At 42.6% G+C, this 23,269-nt stretch overlaps 1 protein-coding gene across 3 annotated transcripts in view; it reads right to left on the bottom strand.

The window, feature by feature from the left end:
• Positions 1–16,097, bottom strand: part of celf2 (cugbp, Elav-like family member 2) — a 106,488-nt gene extending 90,391 nt beyond the window's left edge. For all 3 annotated transcript variants that reach the window (XM_084335412.1, XM_084335413.1, XM_084335414.1), the window contains exon 1: positions 15,787–16,097. In XM_084335412.1, the coding sequence (XP_084191538.1) occupies positions 15,787–15,863 (77 nt within the window). In that variant the 5' untranslated portion in view covers positions 15,864–16,097. The remainder of the gene's footprint in view (positions 1–15,786) is intronic.
• Positions 16,098–23,269: the final 7,172 nt, after the last annotated feature.

Genomic DNA, 23,269 nt, shown 5'->3' with positions numbered 1-23,269 from the left:
ATTTTATTGTTGCATTTCCCCTGATGAAGACAGACATGTTCAATCAGGCTCTGAATAGGCCCCATGTTAACAGGCAGCCAGCATCTGATGACAAGGGTCGCCCCATTAGCTCCATAATCACACCCAAGTGTCCCTGGTGGTTATGGATGAGGCGGCTGCTAAGTAAAGCTAGTGTGAATGAATAGTCAAAACTCCAGACAAGGGATCCAACCAAATCAACTCTAGTCTCACTTCTCCCAAGATGGAGCGTGAATGCAAATCCTCAGGTGGAGCTCATCGTCAGGAGCAGCAGCAATAGTAGCTACGAATGTTAAGATACAGAAACAATACAGAAGACAAAAGGCAGTGTGCCTGGCTCAACCTTGTGGGCTTGCTGCGCCAATTTAAAGCAGTCCATTATCCCAACCAGAAGTGGGTCAACATCGTGGCATTGCCAAATGAAGAGCATCCTCCCATTAGTAAACAGGAGACGAGTAATTTTTGTTTTCAGTCTATGCTTTCAAATGGCATCATTCTAGCGAGTCTTCCGCCAGGTCAGTGACCAGAGGCTTTCTGCCCCACTTAGTCTAAAAAGAGAAAGGTTAGGCTACCCGGCAACAGAAACCCTTCCTCAGGGTTTCCCATTAATTACCTAGACTGTGGCGGCCCGCACATGAACCAAAAAAAAGTTTGCCAATAGGGATGTATCAGTAGTAGGGCTTACAGATGTATGTTTATTATTTTGCAGCAATTCTTTGTCGTTGCCGCCATCTTTAATGTTACATCCCCTCACACTCCAGTTCTCAGGCTGCAGCTGGTTTAACAACGAAAGTAAACCGGCGTCTCTGCTGGCTGTGGCTCCAGGGGAGTTGAACAGTTCTGGCTCTGCTCGTTTATTTTTGATATTTTGGTGCTTTTTTGGTGGACAAACCACCGCACATGTGCACCGTGACTCGTGACGACACGGTGGTGGTGGGGCTGATCTCGGACAACGACGAGAAGGCCTACCGGGAGGAGGTTGAGGTACTGGAACGTTGGTGCCAGGACAACAGCCTGCTCCTGAACATTGGTAAAACCAAGGAGCTGATCGTGGATTATAGGAGAGGACCCTGATGTAAACAAGACGAAAGTCTTTCTCTGGTCTGCATCCCCTTAACAATTGCATGTATTGAGCCGTACTGTACTGTACCCATTCTGCAATCTGTTAAATAAAGTTTTCATTCATCACAGCTCAACTACTAGGAATGTGTGTCTGACTCTTAAGTGCAGGAAATATTCATCAGAAAGGGGGGACATGATGGAGGGAATGGAAGGAGCAGGGTTGAAGGGATTGATTGATTGAAAAGTTTATTAACAGATTGCAGAATGGGTACAGTACAGTTCAATACATACAATTGTTAAGGGGATGCAGACCAGTGAAAGACTTTCGTCTTGTTTACATCAGGGTCCCCCATTTTTAATTCATCATAACATATTGGAGTGTGGAGGAAGTGGACAAGGCATTAAGCAAACAGGACTGAAATGGGGGGACCCTGATGTAAACAAGACTAAAGTCCTTCTCTGGTCTGCATCCCCTTAACAATTGTGTGTATTGAGCTGTACTGTATTGTACCCATTCTGCAATCTGTTAATAAAGTTTTCAATCAATCAATACTGGGTTGGGCAGTGAAAGAACCAAGCATTTCACTGTAATGTAATAGCTAAATAAAACAACTTGAACTTGACTTGTTACATTTGCACTCTGGTTGTATGCCAAATGTATTCTGGTTGTACTGTACTTGTGCTGTAAGATGACAATACATTGGAACCGAATCGACAACGCTAGGGGTTCAGCAGGTGTGTTCTGAATGCCAAATATGACAACATCACCGTTGTGAAGGGCATATGGGCGAGTGGTGATATGCTGGGAAACCCGGTAATAATAAAATGTCACTCGGCTGCATTTAAACAAAGCCGCTCAGTATAGTCGTCCACTATGTTGAATGCGCGTTATGGTAGCTTGTTACATGCTAGGTAGCTAGCCGGCTAATGCTGGTTGACTTGTCATTCTCATCCGACTCGAAGGAGACGCGTCGCGTGCTGTTGTTCGCCCCCATGTCAGACCGCACCGATATCCGAAAGCGACGACTCTACATGCAATTATTTTCATCCACTCATGTGTTTTTGTAAGTTTGTCTACGTTGTCAAGCCGGCTGCCGGTGGCAGGAGTTAGTAGGTCTGCGCGCAGTGGTATGTCCACTTCCCCTAGATGGGCGTCATCTTCTAGAAAACTAGTGTTCATTGGAGGAGCTTAGAGCGCATCTGTACAACGATGACGTTCATTGGTTATGGTCTGATTATTATGTGGCGCAAATGGGAGGAATCAAGGGGGGAGTCAGAGTTCGGTTTGTGTCAGTGAGCGAATCAGCAGATTGCAGAATGATTTTTTTGTTTTGTTTTGTAATTACTAGTACTCGCCAGACTGGCGAGTGCTCTTCATGAATTACTCGCCAAATGTAAAAAATACTCGCAATTGGCGAGTAAAGTGGCCTAATTTTCTCCCCTGAATACAGTACAGCTCAATACAACAACAGTGGACTGGGGGATGAAGACCAGAAAAAGACTTTCGGCTTTTTTACATAAGGGTCCTCCATTTTCAATTCATCAAAACATTTAGAGACATACAAATATACAGTAGTTTCATAAAAATGCTAAAATGCTATTTATTGATTGATTGATTTAAAACTTTATTAACATATTGCAGAATGGGTACAGTACAGCTCAATACATACAATTGTTAAGGGGATGCAGACCAGAGAAAGTCTTTCGTCTTGTTTACATCAGGGTCCCCCATTTTCAATTAATCATATTTCATATCTAAATCATATAATATCTCATTGCTAAATATATGCAATATATAATCTAATAATCAAATAATCTAAATCTAATATATAATATAAAAATGCTAAATGCATGGGTATTTTATTTAGTCTTTAATGTTAGCTTGCAAACTCAAATACTGTCTTGGTAAGCCTCATAATGAATTGTTTGGGGAAAAAAAGAAAAACATCGTGATGTGTATCGTGTATCGCCGAAAGGTCAGAAAATATCGTGATATCATATTTAGGCCATATCGCCCAGCCCTACTATAAGGTACCTGTCACACGGCGGGCAGACCTCTCAGTGGCACATGCCAAATGTAAAAACTGCCCGCAAATGGCGGGTGGCGGGGTCCAATTTCGCTCCCTGACCGGAGGGGACTTGTGCTATGTAGAGCTGCCGCGATTACCGCATTACCGCGGTATCGCTGTTACATCACGGCCACCGCAGAGTAGGCTGAATACCGCGTCACTGCCGTTTTTTATAATAATAATAATAAATTACCCTCCTCTCGTTGGGCTTGCGGCTCTGCAGATATACCCTACTCATCTATCGAGGTTCCAAGCGACCCTATTGGGTACCAGAAAAGTCACGTGAAACATTGCAGACCACTGATTGGTCAGAAGAGAGACGCGTCACACGTTGTAGCGTCATGCAGTGTGTTACCACCAATCGGCAAGCGCATATTAGGTTTTTACTTCCTGAATGTCAGATCATCACAACACGGCTAATAACGTTAGCTTTAACCCTCCGCCGGAGTGGACTACGATCGCTCCTAAGGAGTACTAAACGAGACATAATGATTTTACTGTCTGCAACGAATGTTATAATAAAAGCCCTTCGTTCTATACACTTGTCTGATTGAAAACTTTATTAACAGACCGCAGAATGGGACAACTCAGCACGCTCTGAGCAAAGAAAGGAACTGAGATATGAATAGAGTATTGCTTGCCTTGCTATTGTCCGGTAAATACGCTGATGTTATTGAACGTATAACTATATAATGTTAATGCCACAAAACGAATGCCTTTATTATAAAGTAGTAACTTTATAGTAATAATAATAAGAAAGGGTCGGGGGGGTTAGGGGTAACCACCCCTGCCCGCGACACCGAGTGAACGGCGCACGACCAGAGGGTAAACTTCGAATCCGTGTTTCACTTTCAATAACTAATGCGTGCTTGCCGAATCCCAAACAATATTCATGCTGCAAAGTCATCCTCTAAAAATAGACATTTAGACTAGAGGCAGGCTATATGCTATAAAGAGTAGACTACTACTAAAAAAAAAATGCATTCAAACTTTTATTTTTTATTTTTTTTGTGCATGCGGTAATAACCGCGGCGGTAGGAAATATTTTGCAAATTTGTGCGGTAAGGAAATAATCAATACCGCGGCAGCTCTAGTGCTATGTATGACTTAGTCCAGGGGTTCCCAAACTTTTCAGGCCAGGGCCCAGAAAATAAGGCGTCAGAGAGCCGCGGCCCAATGCACATCGTCTGGCTTTTTTTTTTTTTTTTTTTTTTGCCAGGCGACCGATTTTTAAGCCAAATATCACTTCAATCCTATAGTTCAAGTTAGTTATTCATTTATATGTGCTATTTATGAGAGGGCTAACTTGTTGCAAAATAATAATGATAATAATAATAGCCTCATTAAAATACTATTGTTGCTTCGGTTGTTTTCAGCGTTTTATGTGCATAATCTGTTATTTAGTTTGAAATGTTCGTTGAAATAAGTAGATTTCGTTTTTGTTTATTTATTAAGTTAATATAAAACCATATAGTCACATTTTAGAATACAATAGAATAGAATTTTAGAATATAACTAGAAACACTGTCCTGGCCTGCTTCTAAGTTCAGTGGCCTGACAAAAAAAATTAAATAATTTTTTATTTATTTTTTAAATCATCTCGCAACCCATCCGTGGCTGCTCGCGGCCCACCTTTGGGTCGCGACCCCGACTTTGGGAACCACTTAGTCCACATTGCAGCCGGCTTGTGGGAGGCAAGAAAAAGCGTCCGTGACAGGGGAGGGTTGAATTGGATGATACGAAATTGGGATGGGAGAAAAATATAGAAAATGGGAGAAAAAGTGGATCAAAAAAAAAGTTGACTGGGTCATTTTGTAACGGTAGCTAAGCTAACGTTAGCTCAGGGAGACGCCGACAGTCACGCCGTCCTCCCGTGTCTCACTAGACTAGACCCGTGTTTACATGCGTGCAGGAGGGGCTGGACTCGAGAGCAGACGCCGCACCACCGGTGTCTGAGACAGAACTCAGCGACAGCGACTGAGATCGGGTTTTGACGATCGGTGAAAATAAAACATTATCACCGATCACAGATCGCATATTTATACTGAATATCGGCCGATAACGATCGGTGGCCGATCGATCGGGGCATCCCTAGTCAAATATATATCAGATATGAATTTTTTTTTAACGGTACCCAGCGTACAATTAGGGTTTCACACAGCGACTCGCTGGGGTCTGAAAGCTCGGAGTTGCTAATAAACATTTTAAATCATTGTTATAAAACGAGTGATACTCAGAGCGAGCCGTGTATTTCTGCCGTTGGTGTCACAGCGCATGCGCACCAGGCAGCCAAATAGCTGTGACACCAACGGCGGAAATACACGGCTCACTCTGAGTATCACTCGTTTTATAACAATGATTTAAAAGTTTATTAGAAACCCCGAGCTTTCAGACCCCATACTCGTATACTCGTTGGCGTTCAACGATTGGCGGCCAATAACGAGTTTAATCGTTGTTGGCAGTGAATGAGTTAAGGGAGATCCCCCCCTTGAAAGGCCCTTCTAAAGGTTTCTCTCCTCCACATTGCCTGTGGTGAATTTTTACCTATTTCTAGGTTTTAGTGAGTTCTTCCTTACCTTCGCGTGGGGTATGTCTGGGTACAATTTATTTTATTTGAATTTTTTTGGACTTCATAGTGTTTTTGTTTTGTTCTTGATTTATTGTGATGTTTCTTCTTGACTTGTTTAAAGAAGACGTGTCCGACCCATGGCAACATTAACAATTTGATTTACGAGTGGTGGAAAGAGGTGAACATGATAGGAGGAAAATAAGAGAAAAAAATAAGAGAAAAAGAGACAATGAAATGAATGAAGAGTTGGAAAGGTCAAGAAACTAAGAATTATATAGGGGAAAGTGAGAATACTAGTTGCAGATTGTAGTTGTACACATGGTTATAATGTAGCTGCTTGCGAAGCACAAATGTACAGAGACTCTCTGATGGATGAGAAATAATGCCAGTGACTGGGCATGAATGTGAATCGTCCTTGCAATCTTACCGCCGTCCAAACTACAACAAGAGGAGATGCTGGATCAATATCCTTGCTTCTGGCACAGCACAATTAAAAACACACATTTCCAGAGTCAAACACAGCTGTGAAATTGGAGCGCCAACATAACTGAACACTACTTCAACAATTAATGACATTATCCAGGTAAATGTTAATGATCACTCCAATCTTTAAGCATCCTTGACTAGTCTGATTAGCATGCTTTCCACTACATTAGTGTGTTGCTTGGCAACCATTCTGCTAAATGTCACTTAATGAAAATTATCGGCCGAAAATGGTTCAAAAAGGCACTTTTGGCCGAAAAGGGTTTTAGCACCGAAAGAATATCACCAAATGTCAAAGAACAGGGTTACGTTCGTAACCTAACGTGTTGTGATGACATAATCAAACGCGGCTTCAGTCATTACATGCGCAACGTGTAACGTGAGCTCTTCAGCTCTTCTACAGCCTGTGATAACTAGGGATGCCCTGATCGATCTGCCACCGATCGTTATCGGCCGATAATCAGTATAAATATGCGATCGGTGATAATGCTTTATTTTCGCCGATCGTCAAAACCGATCGAAAAACATGATCCAATTCTTAGCGGAGTTCTCACTCGCTGAGTTCTGTCTGAGAGCTGCGCCGTCTGCTCCTCCTCCTCCTCCAGCCCCTCCCGCACCCATGTAAACAAGCTCGGGCAATAGTCTGCTCTAACCTAGTTGCTTGCGACCTCCGTGAGCTAACGTTAGCTACCGTTACTGTTTAAACAGAATGACCCAGTCAACTATTCACTTTTAGTTTAATACACAAGGCATTGTTAACTGTATCTAGCCGGCTAGCTACTGATAGCAACAAATGCTCCAGCAAGTCTAGTAGTGCATGATAGCTCACGTTAGCTCACTGTTCAAAACGAAACGTCCCATTAAACTAAATAGTTCACTGAGGCGTTGTCTTAGCGTTATCTAGCAGTAGCTACAGATAGCTCCTGATATCAATGTCTTATAACACTGATTCGATGCGTATTCGAGCTGAGGGCATGTTGAATGTGATCAATAGGGTCCAGCTGCAGCTCCGGAGAATCCTGGCCGTAGCTGGAGGCTACTCGAGTACACACAGACAGTGGAGCTGTTTGCAGATAGCAAGCATTTTGACTTGTTGTGTGGCGGCGATGTCTCGCAGATAATACAACTACAAGTATGATTATATAATATATATATTTTATAAAAAAATTAAAATAAAATTATATAATATATATATATATATATATTTTTTTTATCAAAAACAATTGATATTTATTCCCGATACACGCCATATTAAAAAATGCAACTGTATATGATCCTATACGTTATGCATCATCATGCGCGGAGGAAAGGGGGGGGGGGTCGTTTATAATTCCGTGATAGTCAGTAAATACTAAATGCTTTATGTAGTATGGGTGATATATTGATCAGATCGGTTTGCAGTGAAATGAATAAACAATGGACCTGTCTCAAAACCCTGCCCTCTTTTCTTGATCCTCCAATCACAGCTGTCGCTTACCTCTGACTTCCTCGTACAAACAAAGTAACAAAGTTTGTACGAGGAAGTCCGAGGTAAGCGACAGCTGTGATTGGAGGATCAAGAAAAGGGGCAGGGTTTGAGATAGGTCTATTGGGCTGAAAATAACGTTAGTGTCCCCTTACCGTTCGCCGATGAGACTGGCGGTGAAATATCCCAAGTATAGGACGTCGATCGCCTAGGTCCATTTCCGGTTTGTATGTCGCATATCAATTATTAAGTTTATAAAGTGATCCATTATGTACATAGTGTCTGTCGGGAGCCTTGCGACAATGACGGCCGGATGAATTTAATTGACGCACACCTCCCACTTCCTGTTGTTCTAGTTTAACTCGCCCGACCATCCACCAGGGGGCGGTATTGAGCCGTCGTTGTATTGAGCCGTAGGGTCCAGCTGCAGCGCCGGAGGTGTATATATGAATTATGAATCCCATGGCGAAAAAATTAAATATTGATCTCAATATCGCTGTACAGCGTGGTCTGGCGGTCAAAGCATGGCGGGCAATAACGTGTTACAGCGTGAATGGCGGTGGATGTGTTAACATGCTTTATATCCTCGCCATTAATATATCCCTGTTGCGGTTAAAAACCTTTTTAACTAACGTTAGCGTTAAGCTAGCTAACAACTTCAGCTTCCGTTCCTCTTTCACTCGTCTCTCTTAGGTCGCTTTCACACTAGAGCTGTTTGGTCTGGACTATCGGACCAGAATTAGATAGTCCGCTTTTTTGGGTTTGTGAGAATGCGCGTCCAACTCGGTCCGCAGACCAAACAGGCGAACTCTGGTCCGCCAAAAAACATAGGTCTCGGTTCGCTTCATCGGACCAAACGCGGACCAAATATAGGAAGTCGCCTGATAAACTGTATCTTGGGTAGAAGGAAGAAAAAAACACCGGCTTATTATTATTACCGCGGCGCGCAGCATTCACTGCAAAACAAGCACACTGTAGCCTAAACATGTCTCCTGATAAACTGTATCTTGGGTAGAAGGAAGAAAAAAACACCGGCTTATTATTATTATTATTACTGCGGCGCACGGCATTCACTGCAAAACAAGCACACTGTAGCCTAAACATGTCTCCTGATAAACTATCTTGGGTAGAAGGAAGAAAAAACACCGGCTTATTATTATTACCGCTGCGCGCAGCATTCACTGCAAAACAAGCACACTGTAGCCTAAACATGTCTCCGATACTGTATCTTGGGTAGAAGGAAGAAAAAAACACTGGCTTATTATTATTACCGCGGCGTGCGGCATTCACTGCAAAACAAGCACACTGTACACATGGGCAGAAGACCAAATAAAACAGCTACTTGTGGGCACTCATAAAAACAATGCGGTGTACAAGTTGTTTAGCGAGAGGATGGTGGTAATGGGCTTCAATAGAACAATGGATCAATGCCACGTCAAAAAAAAAACTCTGCCTCGGCTGATCTGGAGTCAGACAGGGCTCGCAGTCCACGCGCACACACACACACATTTCCACTCTCTATTGTCCAATATTGTCAGTGTTATAAGACATTGATATCAGGAGCTATCTGTAGCTACTGCTAGCCGGATATATAACGTTAATACAACGCCTCAGTGAATTATTTAGTTCAATGGGACATTTCGTTTTGAACGGTGAACTAACTTGCGCTAACGTGAGCTAACAGGTAGCATACACGTCTCTACTAGACTTTGTGGAGCGTTTGTTGATGTCAGGAGCTATCGGTAGCTGGCCGACTAGATGTTATAAGACATTGATAAGACATTGATATAAGACATTGATATCAGGAGCTATCTGTAGCTACTGCTAGCCGGCTAGATGACGTTAAGACAACTATTTAGTTCAATCGGACATTTCGTTTTGAACCGTGAACTAACGTCAGCTAACGCAAGCTAACGCAAGCTAACGGAGATATCAACATGGGCTACTAGACTTCCTGGGGCATTTGTTGATATCCGGAGCTATCAGTAGCTAGCCGGCTAAATACCGTTAGACAATGCCTACTAAAAGTGAATAGTTGACTGGGTAATTTTGTTTAAACAGTAACGATAGCTAGGTAGCTAACGTTAGCTCAGGTCGAATGCACTATCTAGACTCAGCAGAGGAGGTCCGCCTCCTCTGTGTACTGTGTTTACAAACTCTACACGGGTACGGGCGGGGCTAGGGAGGAGGAGCAGTTTGCAGGTCCTGTGCGTCTGAGACAAGCGAGTGAGATATCCACTTGATCAGTTTCCGCGATCGGCGAATATGACTAATTATCGGAATTCCCCGATCGCATATTTATACTGATTATCGGCCGATAACGATCGGTGGCCGATCGATCGGGGCATCCCTACTTTTTTTTGGTACAGATCACCGGAGGGAAAAGAAAAATCACACCATAATCATGTAAATGGGAATAATGACGAAAAAGTTATCATTCTTTCATAAGGAAATTCACATCAGTCGCATTATCAGTTAAAAATGTTGTCACAATTAGAGCTTCTCTTTCAAATCATTCAGCCCTAGTATGAACTATGTTGGTTGTCCGTACATTTTCCGCGTATGAAGTTTCTAGTAGATTTAATCTAAACTAGAATCTGTTAAATGACTATCGTGTTCCAACACAAGTTTATTCATTGTCAGAGTGCATCATACAACATACAGAGACAAACCGTATTAGTACTCAAGTTGTGTGCTGAAGGGGGAAAAGGGTGCGTCTCTGCCAATCTAGAGAGACCAAAGATCTGGTTGGTGGCCACTGGCCAATCAATCCAGGCAGGGCCTGTGTGCTCCGTTTCAGACATTAACCAGCAGGCATGACAGTAATATAAACAGTCACACGGTATTGACAGTTTTATGAACATGCATCAGAGCTTATATAATAACGCAGAATGCCATTTGTTTGTAGAAAGTATGGATTCTGATCTCAACCTTCAACCACGCCGGGCTCCTGACAGTGGAGATAAAGGGCGTGATCATGAACACTATGTCAGTCTGGACCAGACTGCTTTCTAATTAAACACAGGGCCAGGGAGCACCGCACTAACAGCAGGTGCAGTGGAACAGGTGACAGGCCGGATCAGAGCCCTCCTGCTCCCGGCCCTCAACATCTGTCTGAATGGCGCTCTCACCGCGAGGGGAAAGAACCCAACAGCTGGCCTGCACAGCCCCTAGGACCAGGTGCCAAGAGGCCACACTTCACTCAGATCAACAGCTCCCTGTCCACAACAAAGGGATCACCACCACACTGAGCCCACATAGTGCCATGTCAACTATTGCTGCCAAAGGATCACACTTAAGCCCAGATAGTCACTCTTATGGCCGGGCTTCACGGAGTGCGTTCGCAGCCCAGATAGTCACTCTTATGGCCGGGCTTCACGGAGTGCGTTCGTGGCCCAGATAGTCACTCTTATGGCAGGGCTTCACGGAATGTGTTCGCGGCGCCATACATCTACTTATGGAATGTCGAGGATATTTTCATTATAAAATAGATGAAAAAAGCAGCTACGCCAGTGATGGGAGCCACGCATGGCGGCACGAACCTGCTCTGGGCGATGCAAGGCAGCACATTGCATGCCATTTTTATGGAGCCTCTGCATCAACAATTAAAACCTATAAACCAAGCTTTGACAATGGATTAAAAACCCATAGCATCATATTGAAACATAATTTGAGAAGCTCTTACAGCTTCCTTCAGTTTGTTTATATATTAGATATACAATATAATAAAAAGGCCAGCATAACTTGAAGTAGGCCTATGAGGTTTATCAGCAGGGAAATGGCAACACCATTTCCAGGCGCAAAGGAAGTGGCAGTTGTTATGGTGAAGTTGATCGTGATTTACAATCTAAGTGGAAAAATACCACCAAGATGTAGTGGGAGGAGCCCCACGGCCATGACTAGACTGTATCCCTATTTTACTGAACTATTAACTTTGAAGACAAAATAAATGTTTCATCTATTTTAGGTTCAGATGTGGATGTAGATGTGGCTAGTGAGGTTAGGGTAGGTTTATAAATGTTCTAGGTAAACAAAATCAACGAAATTGAAAACAAGAACGAGGTGAGATTTATCACAGAAGTGGAGAAATATCCCGAATTATATCAACCAAGTTACCCTTTCTACAAGGACAATAAAAATACAATAAAAAAACAATATGGAAGGGACTCACTTCTGTTGTTGAAGCATCAGGTGAGTGACACTTACCGATATTAAAGTCAACATTGAAAGTATGTTCAAAATATGAAATTCAGTTGAAAAGTGTATCACTAAGTCTTCAACAAACTCTCTCGTCACTTGGTACGTAACTGATGTAGCCCTGCTGGGTGCGTCACGCCGGATTTGCTGGTTCCTGCCACCGGCTGTATATGTAACTAAGGCTACACTATGTTCACTTCATATCACACAACCAGACAAATGAACATAGACTGAAATTAACTTTAGAGCTCTGAGAATGTATGTTTAGGTAATAAAATGCTTCAGAGTAAGTAAACTAAAACAACATGACATATCGTCACCTGGGAGATCTAAAGTTAATTTCAGTCTATGTTAATTTGCCTGTGTGTGACATGAAAAGCAAAGCTGTACATATACAGCCGGGAACCAGCAAGCCAGCAACATTTATTATTATTGCTTTAACCAAACTTTAAGGTGTTAATATCCACAGCCAGAAGATTTTAACTACGACTGTGCCCGTCTCTGAAATGTGCTAATGTAAACTAAACTGAATTCACTTCTTGGTATAGTGGTCTGCGATGTCGCCCGCGGCGCTGGAGACCGGGGTTCGAGACTCACTCGGGGCAATCCCTCAACAGGGGTCGAACTGTAACACAACGCAGAGATGGCAATAGGAGACCGGCTACAGTGGTGCCGATAGACCCGGATGCCCTGGGTGGACTGAGTTTAGGGGGATGAGTGTAACGGAGGTATCGCAAGTATATCCACAGAGATGGCAATAGGAGACCGGCTACACATATATAAAAACTACTATATTGCTGGCACAAATTCAAAGACACCTTTACAATCATCCTTGATTTGGAGTCACCATCATCTAACACATAGGTGTCAAACTCACGGCCCGCGGGCCAAATCCGGCCCGCCACGTCATTTGATGTGGCCCCCCAAGAGCTCAGGTAAAAAAAAAAAAAAAAAAAAAAAAAAAAAAAAAAACGTTTTTTTTTTTTTTTTTACATTAATATTGGGTTAAAAAATAGCAGTGTTAAAATAATTGTGGGTTAATGCGTTAATAAAGCTTTAACTTTGACAGCCTTAGTTATTACACATTCTTACACATACATGTATGTTGAACATCTGAGGTAACAAAGGAAAAAAGCCAAAAGCACTTACTCCTCAGACATTCTTTGACAATTTTACAGCCCAAAATACAAAAAAGATCCAGGCGGAATAGGTAACAAAGGGTTGAAGAAATATTGTCTGAACTGTCAGATGCAAACTGGCTGTGTGACATAACCGAGCATCTCGCTCAATTGAATAAGAAGCTGTAGGGACGCAAACAAATCCCACCCAAAATTTGACCAATATAGTTGTGAACTGAGCCAACCCTTATTTTGTTATTTTTGAGTACAGTTACAGTTGTGTGTTCATGCAGACACATAATAGCAATTTCATTACGAATTGAAAATGGGGGACCCTGATGTAAACAAGTCGAAAGTCTTTCTCTGGTCTGCATCCCCTTAACAATTGTGTGTATTGAGCTGTACTGTACTGTACCCATTCTGCAATCTGTTAATTAAAGTTAATTAAACTATCTTCCATTAGTTGGATGTATGGCCTCTGCAATGTTGTGTGCAGCCATTTGTTTTTGTAACATCTGCTACATCTGTCCCACGTGTTCTTTGCAGCTCACAGTTGTTAGTTCTGCCCCTCTTGACTGTGACAAAAAGGTTTTGAACAAACTTAATGTCATAGCTTGTATTTGATGATATTCTTCTTTGTTATTTACTTGACTGGTTTGATCATTGATTGGTGGAGTAATATGGGGTTCTGATAAACTAAAATTATTTGTTAAAATAACATAAGCTAACATATATTTTTACATTTATGCAAATTAATATCCAATATGTATAACTTGAATAAGTAATAAATACAGAAACACCATGTTTAACAATATGTAAATGTGTAGCTACATTTATTTTACATTACATTAACATTTATACGGTCTTTGGCCCTTTGAGGGCAACCATAATGCTGATGTGGCCCTCTGTGAAAATGAGTTTGACACCCCTGATCTAACAGGTAACTGAGACAGTCACAGTTCAGATGACTGAGGGCATAATCTTGGGTAATTGCATTGCCCAGCAATGACCCTGAACCTGCCACCTGTAGTCATGTATGCAAACTACTAGAATGTGATTTTAGGACAGACACAAAATAAAAACCAACCTGTCCATTTTAAATGGGAAGATTAACATTACATTGTGAGAATAACGTACTGCATGGTTAAAAGAAATAGGCAGACGTTAGTTTAAAATAGGATATAATGGCAGTAGCCAAATTGTATTAAACAAATGACTAAGTATTATGAAATCAAGAGACCAAGACCACTTTACTGCAAGATTAAGGAGCATTCGCAAGCAACAAGAACGCCGTGTTCCACAACTGCACAAGAAAGCGAGGTTGAATTCGCGTAACATACTATGAAATTAACTTGAGGGGCCATAACGTTACAAGCCCGTCCTGTGTCTTTTCTGGTTTGCATGCTCTGTCACAAGACTTCCATTAAAAAGCTCAATAATGTGGCCACCACGTGTTTTCGGTTGCTTAACACAAGCACCCCTCCCCACTCAACAGGAACCACCATTAGCGGAAATCTATAAGACGTAACTAGCTAACAAGCTAGCTAGCGCGCAGGGCGGTACGGAGGGAACCAGGAAAGCTGTTCCGTCTAGATGCTGGGTGATCTGTGTAGAACAGTCAAATACTTCTAAAAAATATAGAAGTTAGACGTCATATTGGCCTCACATCATGTTCAATAACATACGTACAAAGCAGAGAAACACACATCTATGAAGACTAACTAACGTTAGCAGCATTACACACCACGGATTGACGGAAATGAAACAAGGCAGCATAATGAACGTTAGCTAGCTTTAGGCGAATGAGTGAGCACAAGCTTAGCTAACGTTATCTAGCCAACGTTACTTTGAAGCGAAGATAATTATAATACCATTTCACCTAAATCAACCCCCCCCCCAGTTCCACAACACGTTGATAACAGTTTATGCTCAAAGTGCAGCATAAAACGAAGGTGTGTTTGTATAAGTAGCTACGCCTGCTTTGCCCTTAACGACACATAGCCAACTAAACGTCGACACACTAAGGTTTAGTTGAAGTTGGCCTAACGTTACTTTTAGTTTAATATAGAAAATGAACTCTGAAAGCACATGTCACTGGACTACACTGACTAGCTTTAGTCGTGGTGGTGTAACGTTAGCGAGCATACCATCCAAACCCCGCTTCGTTGTAATGTTAGCCAGAGGCTTTGGTCAAACGGAAGATAATATCGTTACGGTTTCTGTTTGTGGCGATTTCGAGACATATGCAAACAAGCAGCTTAGTGGTGACTGTTAGCTAATGTTAACCATATTGAGTTGTTAGTTACATTGGCTTTGTTGTAACGGAATATCGGCTAACGTTAGCTAGCGATAAAAAACAGTTGGACTTCACGTGGGCGTAACGTTACCACCGGGTGACTGAGCTAATGGAGCTAACTAGCGTTAGCATGTACGTTCCTTTAGCTACAGCGGCTAGCTAACGTTAGCATCTATATTCCTTTAGCTACAGCGGCTAGCTAACGTTAGCATCTATATTCCTTTAGCTACAGCGGCTAGCTAACGTTAGCATCTATATTCCTTTAGCTACAGCGGCTAGCTAACAATAGCATCTATATTCCTTTAGCTACAGCGGCTAGCTAACGTTAGCATCTATATTCCTTTAGCTACAGCGGCTAGCTAACGTTAGCATGTCTCTTCCTTTAGCTACAGCGGCTAGCTATTAGCTAACGAGAGTACAGTGTTGGTTGCGTTTCCTACTACAATGCCCCGTCGAGCCTTGGGGGGGGGGATAATGTGGGGAAATAATTGATAATTAGGGTTACTTACATTGTATCGCCCGAGCTCATTAGCCGACTTTCAGCCATGGAAGACGGATGGAAATCGAGATTGTACGCCGAAGTCATGTTCAGTCACACAACAACAACGCCGCCGTACTAAACAATGAAAAGTACGTCCACACTCGCAAGAGGTTCAACTCCTGCGAGACCGACCGCGAGAGAGACGGGGCAGGGAACAGGTGCAACGAGGTGTCTTCTTCAAAACGACAGGAACCAAGAATTCGACTCGATTCTTCTACCTCCTAAATTCTCTCTCCAATCCCCCCAAGTGAAAGAAAAGCAGTCGAGCAACTGTCACTGCACGGCGCACACTGAGCGATCTGCAGCACGGCAGAGGCGTGGTCTCTACAGAAGAAAGTCTGAACACCACGTTTGCTACTCGAGCTGTTTCACATCGAGACAATGCCATCTCAGGGGGGGGGACTATAACGTTACATTAATAACTCACGAATCTGAATTGATCATATTGTGTGCTGTTGTGAAATAATAATGAGTAAATCCATATCTGATGTGTGCGGAGAGAGAGTCCGTAAATGTCCAATATAATAGTCGTCACTGACTGTTAATTGTGTGAATCGTAATCCCACATTTGATTTTTGGATTGAACAAGAAAAGAATGTTAATCCCAATTGACTGAATATTTTATTCCAATGCACTGTATATAGATCGTCCAATCTATTCGAATCAAGGGGGGGAAACAGTGGGATAATTAAAATGCCGTTTTTGAATGTTGCCTCTCTTCCCAAAGGTCACAGGTCATGTTCCCTTTTGTGTTTTGTCTCTTGTGTCCCTTGGGGGAGGGGGAGCCTAGCTTCTTTTGTTGAGCTGGACTTGCAGGGCGAGGCCTCTGCACTGAGGGGGCTCACAGAAACCCGGTTGTCAAGTACTTCATTACCGCTCCAGCAGCTGCACAATCCAAAAATATTATTCATAGTGAGCGTTGAGAAATATCCCATTTATAAAATCCCACTTAATCCTTGTATCCATAGCAATTGCAAGGCAGGCTGGCATGAGTGTAGAGTATACTAAACAGAGTTTCAAAGAGGTTTGTATGCATAATGTGATGTGACCTATTTTACCATACATTCAGACAAGCACTGCATATAACATGCATAACCATAATAGGGCCTGCTATAAAAAGGTAGTCTCAACATCTCTCGAGAACTAGGATTCATTGAATATGGGGGGGGGGGGGGGACAATAATGCATCTCGTCTCAAGTTTCCACATATCTCTATTGACTCAGGGGATCTTATTCAGTAGATTTCTTATACAAGGAGTTTGACTCGTGTAAATAGCAGGCTCCATTTTGGTTTTGCACACCCCTGCGCAGAGACAAGGTCCTTAAACCTACCCATTTATAAAATGTGCATCTCCATGGATATTCTGAGACATGGAATGTCAGTAGTGGATTGCATAGGTCTAGTCCAAGTTGTTGCTGCCTTCCAATACTAGCCTCCCATTCTTAATCTCAGATTATTGTAATCCTCCACACATTCCATGCCTTTGTTGTTTACATCAAAGTTTTTTTCTTCCCTTCGCAGTGGAATTGTAGTCCTGCAAAATCAATTCATCCAGCATTTGATTTGCACCCCTTCCTGACCAAGTGTGGAACGGGTCATGTAAAAATAGGCCAACTGCAACACGAATGGATTACGTCACTTCTGTTTGTATATGTCGCCAGGAACTTGCTGGCATACTTTGCATCAGCTCTTCCTTTAATGACAGCATTTGCAGAATGGCGGCAGAATAATGCACCCTCAAAATGTCCCTTACAAAAAAGTATCACAGTATTTCCATAATTTTTTTGTCTCTACGATGATAGTGACTGAAGATATTACCATCTGTATCATGGTTTAAATTGGATTATACCATGGTTTTATTTAAGTACAAAACTGCTACCATGATGATACAGAACTTTTACTATGGCAGTATCACAATGAATTCTTTACACAATGGCCAGTAAACCATGATACTAGATTTTTTCGTAAGGGGGAGAAGGGGGAATTCATCTTACCCAAATACTGTAGAAGAAATTCACAGCATTACGATAACTAAGAACTAACGATAGCTACCTTCTCGGGATTTGGTACTACTGGCTTATGGAAATTCCTCAATGCTGAATGAATGTTCCTTCCTGCCCTCTTCAAAAGGTGATTCATATCCTATGTTGATTTTGACAGAGGGAGCACATTTTAGGCCTGGTTTGGGTTCACTGGGCTTCTCGGTACAGTCCATGTTCAGTCATGTCCAGTGGCCTCTGAGGGAAAACCCTGCATCGCTGACACATTCACTGCTCTCTTCATTTATAGTCCATGCAAGTACCTGTGTCCCTGTGGAACTTTGAGGAGAGGACATGGGCATGTTTAGATTTAATTACATAAACATGGAATATAATAATGACTTTGGATCCAAACACAATATGAAAACTGAGCGCTATTAAGAAATACACCACTGACTGAATAATGTTTGTTTTGTAAATATGAGTAATTTAGACAGGGACATTTTTATAGATTTACAAGATACCGTGTATGCTCTCCTCAGATGAAAGCATAGAGGTACTACACCCTATCCACACTCACAGGAAGGGAGAATGCCTCAGCTGGAAACAATACATCCTATAACAATATCCACCCCAGACAAAGAGGCATTACAAATAGGGGCTACTCCACAAAAGCCTATATTTGTGAATGAGGGGGCCAACCCCAACGTACCTCATAGACAAGTCTTCATCCCTGACAGAGACGCCGGCCGCAGAGGGGGGACAGCGCATGCTGTTGACGTACAAGCTCTGCACCAGGGCCAGCTCAGAGGAGTGTTCCAACATCGGTGCTTGGGGAAAAATCCACCTTTTTGTAACGGCCACTTTCTTCTTTTTCCCTCTCCTCTCTGTATTTCTCCCTTTCTCACTCTTGTCTCCTGCCCCCTCTTTCTCCTCAGTTTAGTGCAGCAGAGCGGTGCCCACCCCCTTCGCTGACTGGCGTGGCTGAAATAATCCTCTCTGACAGCTCATCGTGCGCTAATGCATTGTGCTGCCCACGGCAGCCCAGTGTGCAGGCTGTAAAGCTGTGGCCACATAGCACTCTTGGACTAATTGACACCCGTATTAAGAAGACTTTGGGGGAATTGGACATGAGTGATTTATTCCCAATGTCAGAGTGGGGCAAATAAGGGGAAAGATTGGCACAGTCGCCAGTCGAGCTCTTCCTCTGGTCTTGGCTCCGTAGCACACCCCTGTTCACATTTGTATGTATTTGAATCCTTCAACTGCTCCAAATAAAGGCCAGAGCCAGGTGCTCCCCCGGGAGAGGGTTTATCAAGTGTGGTGCAGTGGGACACAGCTCAACAAGCGTACCACTCATTCTCCCTTGGAATGGAGTCATGTTTGTTCTGCAGCTGTTCCCATGAAGCGCGGAACTGACTTTACCATTAAAATGACTTGATGTCAACAGTTTTGAGCTCTTTCTGGACAGTTTTCAGCAAACACCGGTTAAACATTCAGACCTAACTCCTGTCCAAACCACTCTCCAGTCATACCATAACTTCCTGTATAATCTTCTGCCAGACAGGGATGTGCATATGTCACATTCCCTACATAGCTGTCTGAAAAACCAGTGGACGAGAGAGAGAGAGTTGTCCTAGACAACCTCATGTCATTATTATACGAAAGCAGACCGGGGGGAAAGATGGTGTGCTTTTGAAACCGTGAGCAAACATTCTAGTCAGCCTGAGTACCTTTTAATAAAGGGAGGATTACACCAGTGTCTCCCTCTATGGCTTTCTGTTCGCCATCAGGCTGCAGTCAATCTGGAAGTGAAACTCCTATGATGCGAGTTACATGGCTGAAGTTGTTTCACTAATGACAAAGTCACTAGCCCACCATATTTGTGTGTCCATGTCCACGTGGTACATGGTCCATCATTATATAAATGTTCACATGTCATGTGCCTGTAACTGTAAGTACTTGTAGGTCGACTATGTAGAGTATAAAACAGGTCCCCGGACAGGGTACGCCGCTTAGTACTGAGTCTATAAACCATCAGTTGATACCAGGGTTCATAGTACTTCAAGAAACAACCCTCTGTTCTGCTATGGGCCACGTTAAATCTCCCGTTTACATTGAAAAAGACAATTTGCTTATAGTCAATACTGTTCTGGCACATGCAAAGCATTGTAGATGCTGAGCATTATGGACCACGTCCTCTCATAACTACTGCGTTTATGTTTTGCCGTAACAATAACGCCAAGCGACCGTTTGTAATGGGATTTTCCGCAACATCCTTCGCTTAAAACCCAGGGGAAATTAAATCTAGGTCTCAGTCCCTCATCTAGTCATCTCTCCTCAGAGCGACATGGTGTTAAGTGGGAAAGTCATCTGAAACCGGGTCATGTTAGTGTGTGGGTGTCATAGGGGAGGAGGCCAACGTGAAGGAGATCCTCTTCCTGTGATCTGAGCACAAATCCCCCACATTTCAGTCTTGCTCTTCGGATCTTTCCGCTGACATGAATATTTTAAACGCTGATGTTGAAATCCCATTCCTTGTGATGTGTTGCTGCTACGGTATGACTGCCAGTGCTACGGGCACCGTGTAGGCCTAGAGCGCAGCGCTGTCTTCCTGCTCTGATCACGAGAAGGAACAGATTGTGTAATAGTTCTAAAATGCTTAGTATGGGGAGTTCGATTCAATGATTCCATTCAATTTAGCCTCTCTTTACTTAGAGAGAGATAGAAATGTCCAGGAGGTAAAATAATGTATTATGGAATTGGCATGTGAATTCTACTGAAATAGATTTCTATTACAATGGATACGTTATGAACGCTGCCACTAAAAGCATAATAGACGCCTCATGGAAAGCCAATAGCAACCAGCCACATCCTGTGCACATCCGTTGTAATGTGAAAGGGGCTGTGAGTGACTCGGTTCCTCTTTTAGAGCATGCCTTGTGCAAAAATGCACCCATGCTTGTCAAGTGATAGTCTCAGTGACAGCATGTGTTTACAGAGCTGCAGGTGGTGGTGGCGGCCTCTGCAAGCAGCGACTTTCTCTTTTTAATGGCGTCTTCTCATGGGACTAATAGTGCCATCACCGCCTGGGACTCTGTACCGTGTTTTCTTCAGGGTTAAAACTGAAACCGACACGGCTCGATGCACTTTGTGTTTTTGTCCAGCGCTAAGCAGTGTTTACATGGCTTTGCAACTTTTGGTGGGGGGGGGGGGTCTGTTTACATTTGCAGAGCCTGAAATGACACCGTGCCATTCTTACAATCATTCTCTCTTATGTCATCATAAAGAAAATTGGTACTGGTACTGTGAAATGTGAGTCTAGAAAATAACATGTTTGCCCTGCCTTTGTAAACAACAACAACAACAACAACAACAACAGTGAAGCTTTCTAGCTTCAAATAGACTTCCAGGGACCCCCCCCGTTTCCTTTTTTTTCAGTTATGAAATTATGCCTTAGAATTTGTACACTACTCTGACTCAAAAACTAACTAGTACACCCTGTAGGATGCAAAAAATTAAGTAATTTCAGATATTTCACCTCCTTATTTGAATAGTATGCACTATACCTCAGTGGCCTCATATCCTGTTCAGGAATGACCTCAAATAGTTGTTCAGAACTTAGAATGTCTTGTATATGCTTGTAGTATTAAGTACTGGTCTAATCTTTACGCAAAGAATCTCTCTAAGGTCTTGTCAGCATTGGGTAATGCACCCTTGCAGGAAATATTTATGGTCTAACAGATGTTGGCGACAAGCTGTGACTTGAGACTTGACACCAACACGTGTGATTGGAGAGGGAATGAGAGTGAGTGAAAGAGAGGGAGATAACCATAAGAGGAAAAGAGATAAGACGGCCAGTCAAGATGTTTATGTCTGTAATCTTGACATCTCAATTCCCACAACTGAACTGACTATTCCTCAAGAGAATATTCCCCCCCGAACAGTTGCAAATAAGCAATGAAGAACCGACACACTACTGCAGACACGGAATGTGTAGCTACTGTGACCCCCCCCCCCCCCCCCTCCTGCTCCTACTGTTACTTCCTACTGCTTGTACTTCCACTGTGCCAAGTAATTCTGCAAGGACTGACTCTGAATGCAGTGTTGAAGGTCTGACTGCCTCCAATAAAATAAAAGACTACCGCAGAGAAATATTAAGTTTAATCACGTGTATCTTGGCCCCTGTAAGTGTAATTTTGTCATTGGCTCATTTTGCATGAGCAAGAGAAGTCATTTCACTTCCTCTTTTCTAAAGCCACAGCTTTTCACTTCCTCTTTGATAACACATTATCAGAGGATCTTTTGTACGTCTCCACTTGGGCCATCTGTGACATACAGACACACAACTATCTGTGTGTGTGAGGCAGAGATAAAGAGAGTGGGCGAGAGATCCTTTTATTTCACCAGTTTGCACCATGCACACTATTTATAATATCCACCTACACTTCTGTCTGCCGCCCACTCAGCCATCTGAGCACAGGCGATACAGCATAATGGCTGAATCACTCGGTTTTGCTTTAGCCGATGCTCCAACGACGTGAAGATTTAATCAGATAACATGATTCGAGGTGTCTGAAAATAATAAAGTTCTTACTATATCGCCTGGAGCAGTGCTTCTCAACATGGATTCCAGCAAAATGGGAAATTGTTCAATTTCACTAATATTTTATTTATTTGAGTTCGCATGAGAGAATGTATAAGTGACTCTTCGCTTCTAATATAGGTTTCACTCTCCCCTGTTATCTCCCCACCTCCTATATCATCTAACAACATATGTCCTCTCAGATGGTGGTCCCTGGGACATCTTATGAAATGGGGGGGGGGGGGTCCATCAATTTGGGGGTCTCACCTTGACATGAAAACGTTTGACGACCATTCATCTAGAGCAGTGGTTCCCTCCAGAAAAAGACTTGCTTTCACTATTTCATGTACTAAAAGTTAGCCCAATGAGAGAATATGCGTGACAACTCTAATCACAGGCTTCACTCTCTCCAATGTTATCTTGGTCTACAGTAGGCCTATAGATAACTATGAAATTCTGGACTGTCATATCTTCTTTGGATTCCCTGAGACAAAATGCTATCAAATGTGTATCAATAGTGTTAGCTGCGACTAACACACTGTTGTATTCTGTATTCTGCAAGTAACACAGTTCTGTAAAGTATCTGCAATTTTTGGAATTGGAGATGAAGCTTTTCCTGTTACTATGGAGATTAATTCCCTTATTGCAATCATTTTATTGGCACAGATGCACAATATAAAACGGTGGGAGATCTTGCAAGCAACACTTAATTTCCTGTAGAAAATACTTTCAGTTAAATGGTAACTGGAACAACAGTCAGGTTTCACTATTCATTGTTGTACTTTTGGTTCCTATACAAAGTTCAGTCTAAACGCGCCTCAGTGGTTATTATCTCATTACAGTTCAAATGACAGTTGTTGTTGTTGTTGTTGTCATGAGAACCCTG

The sequence above is a fragment of the Notolepis coatsorum genome, assembly GCF_963971535.1.
Source record: "Notolepis coatsorum genome assembly, chromosome: 18".
NCBI lineage: Eukaryota > Metazoa > Chordata > Actinopteri > Aulopiformes > Paralepididae > Notolepis > Notolepis coatsorum.
This window is presented reverse-complemented; position numbering and strand designations above follow the sequence as displayed.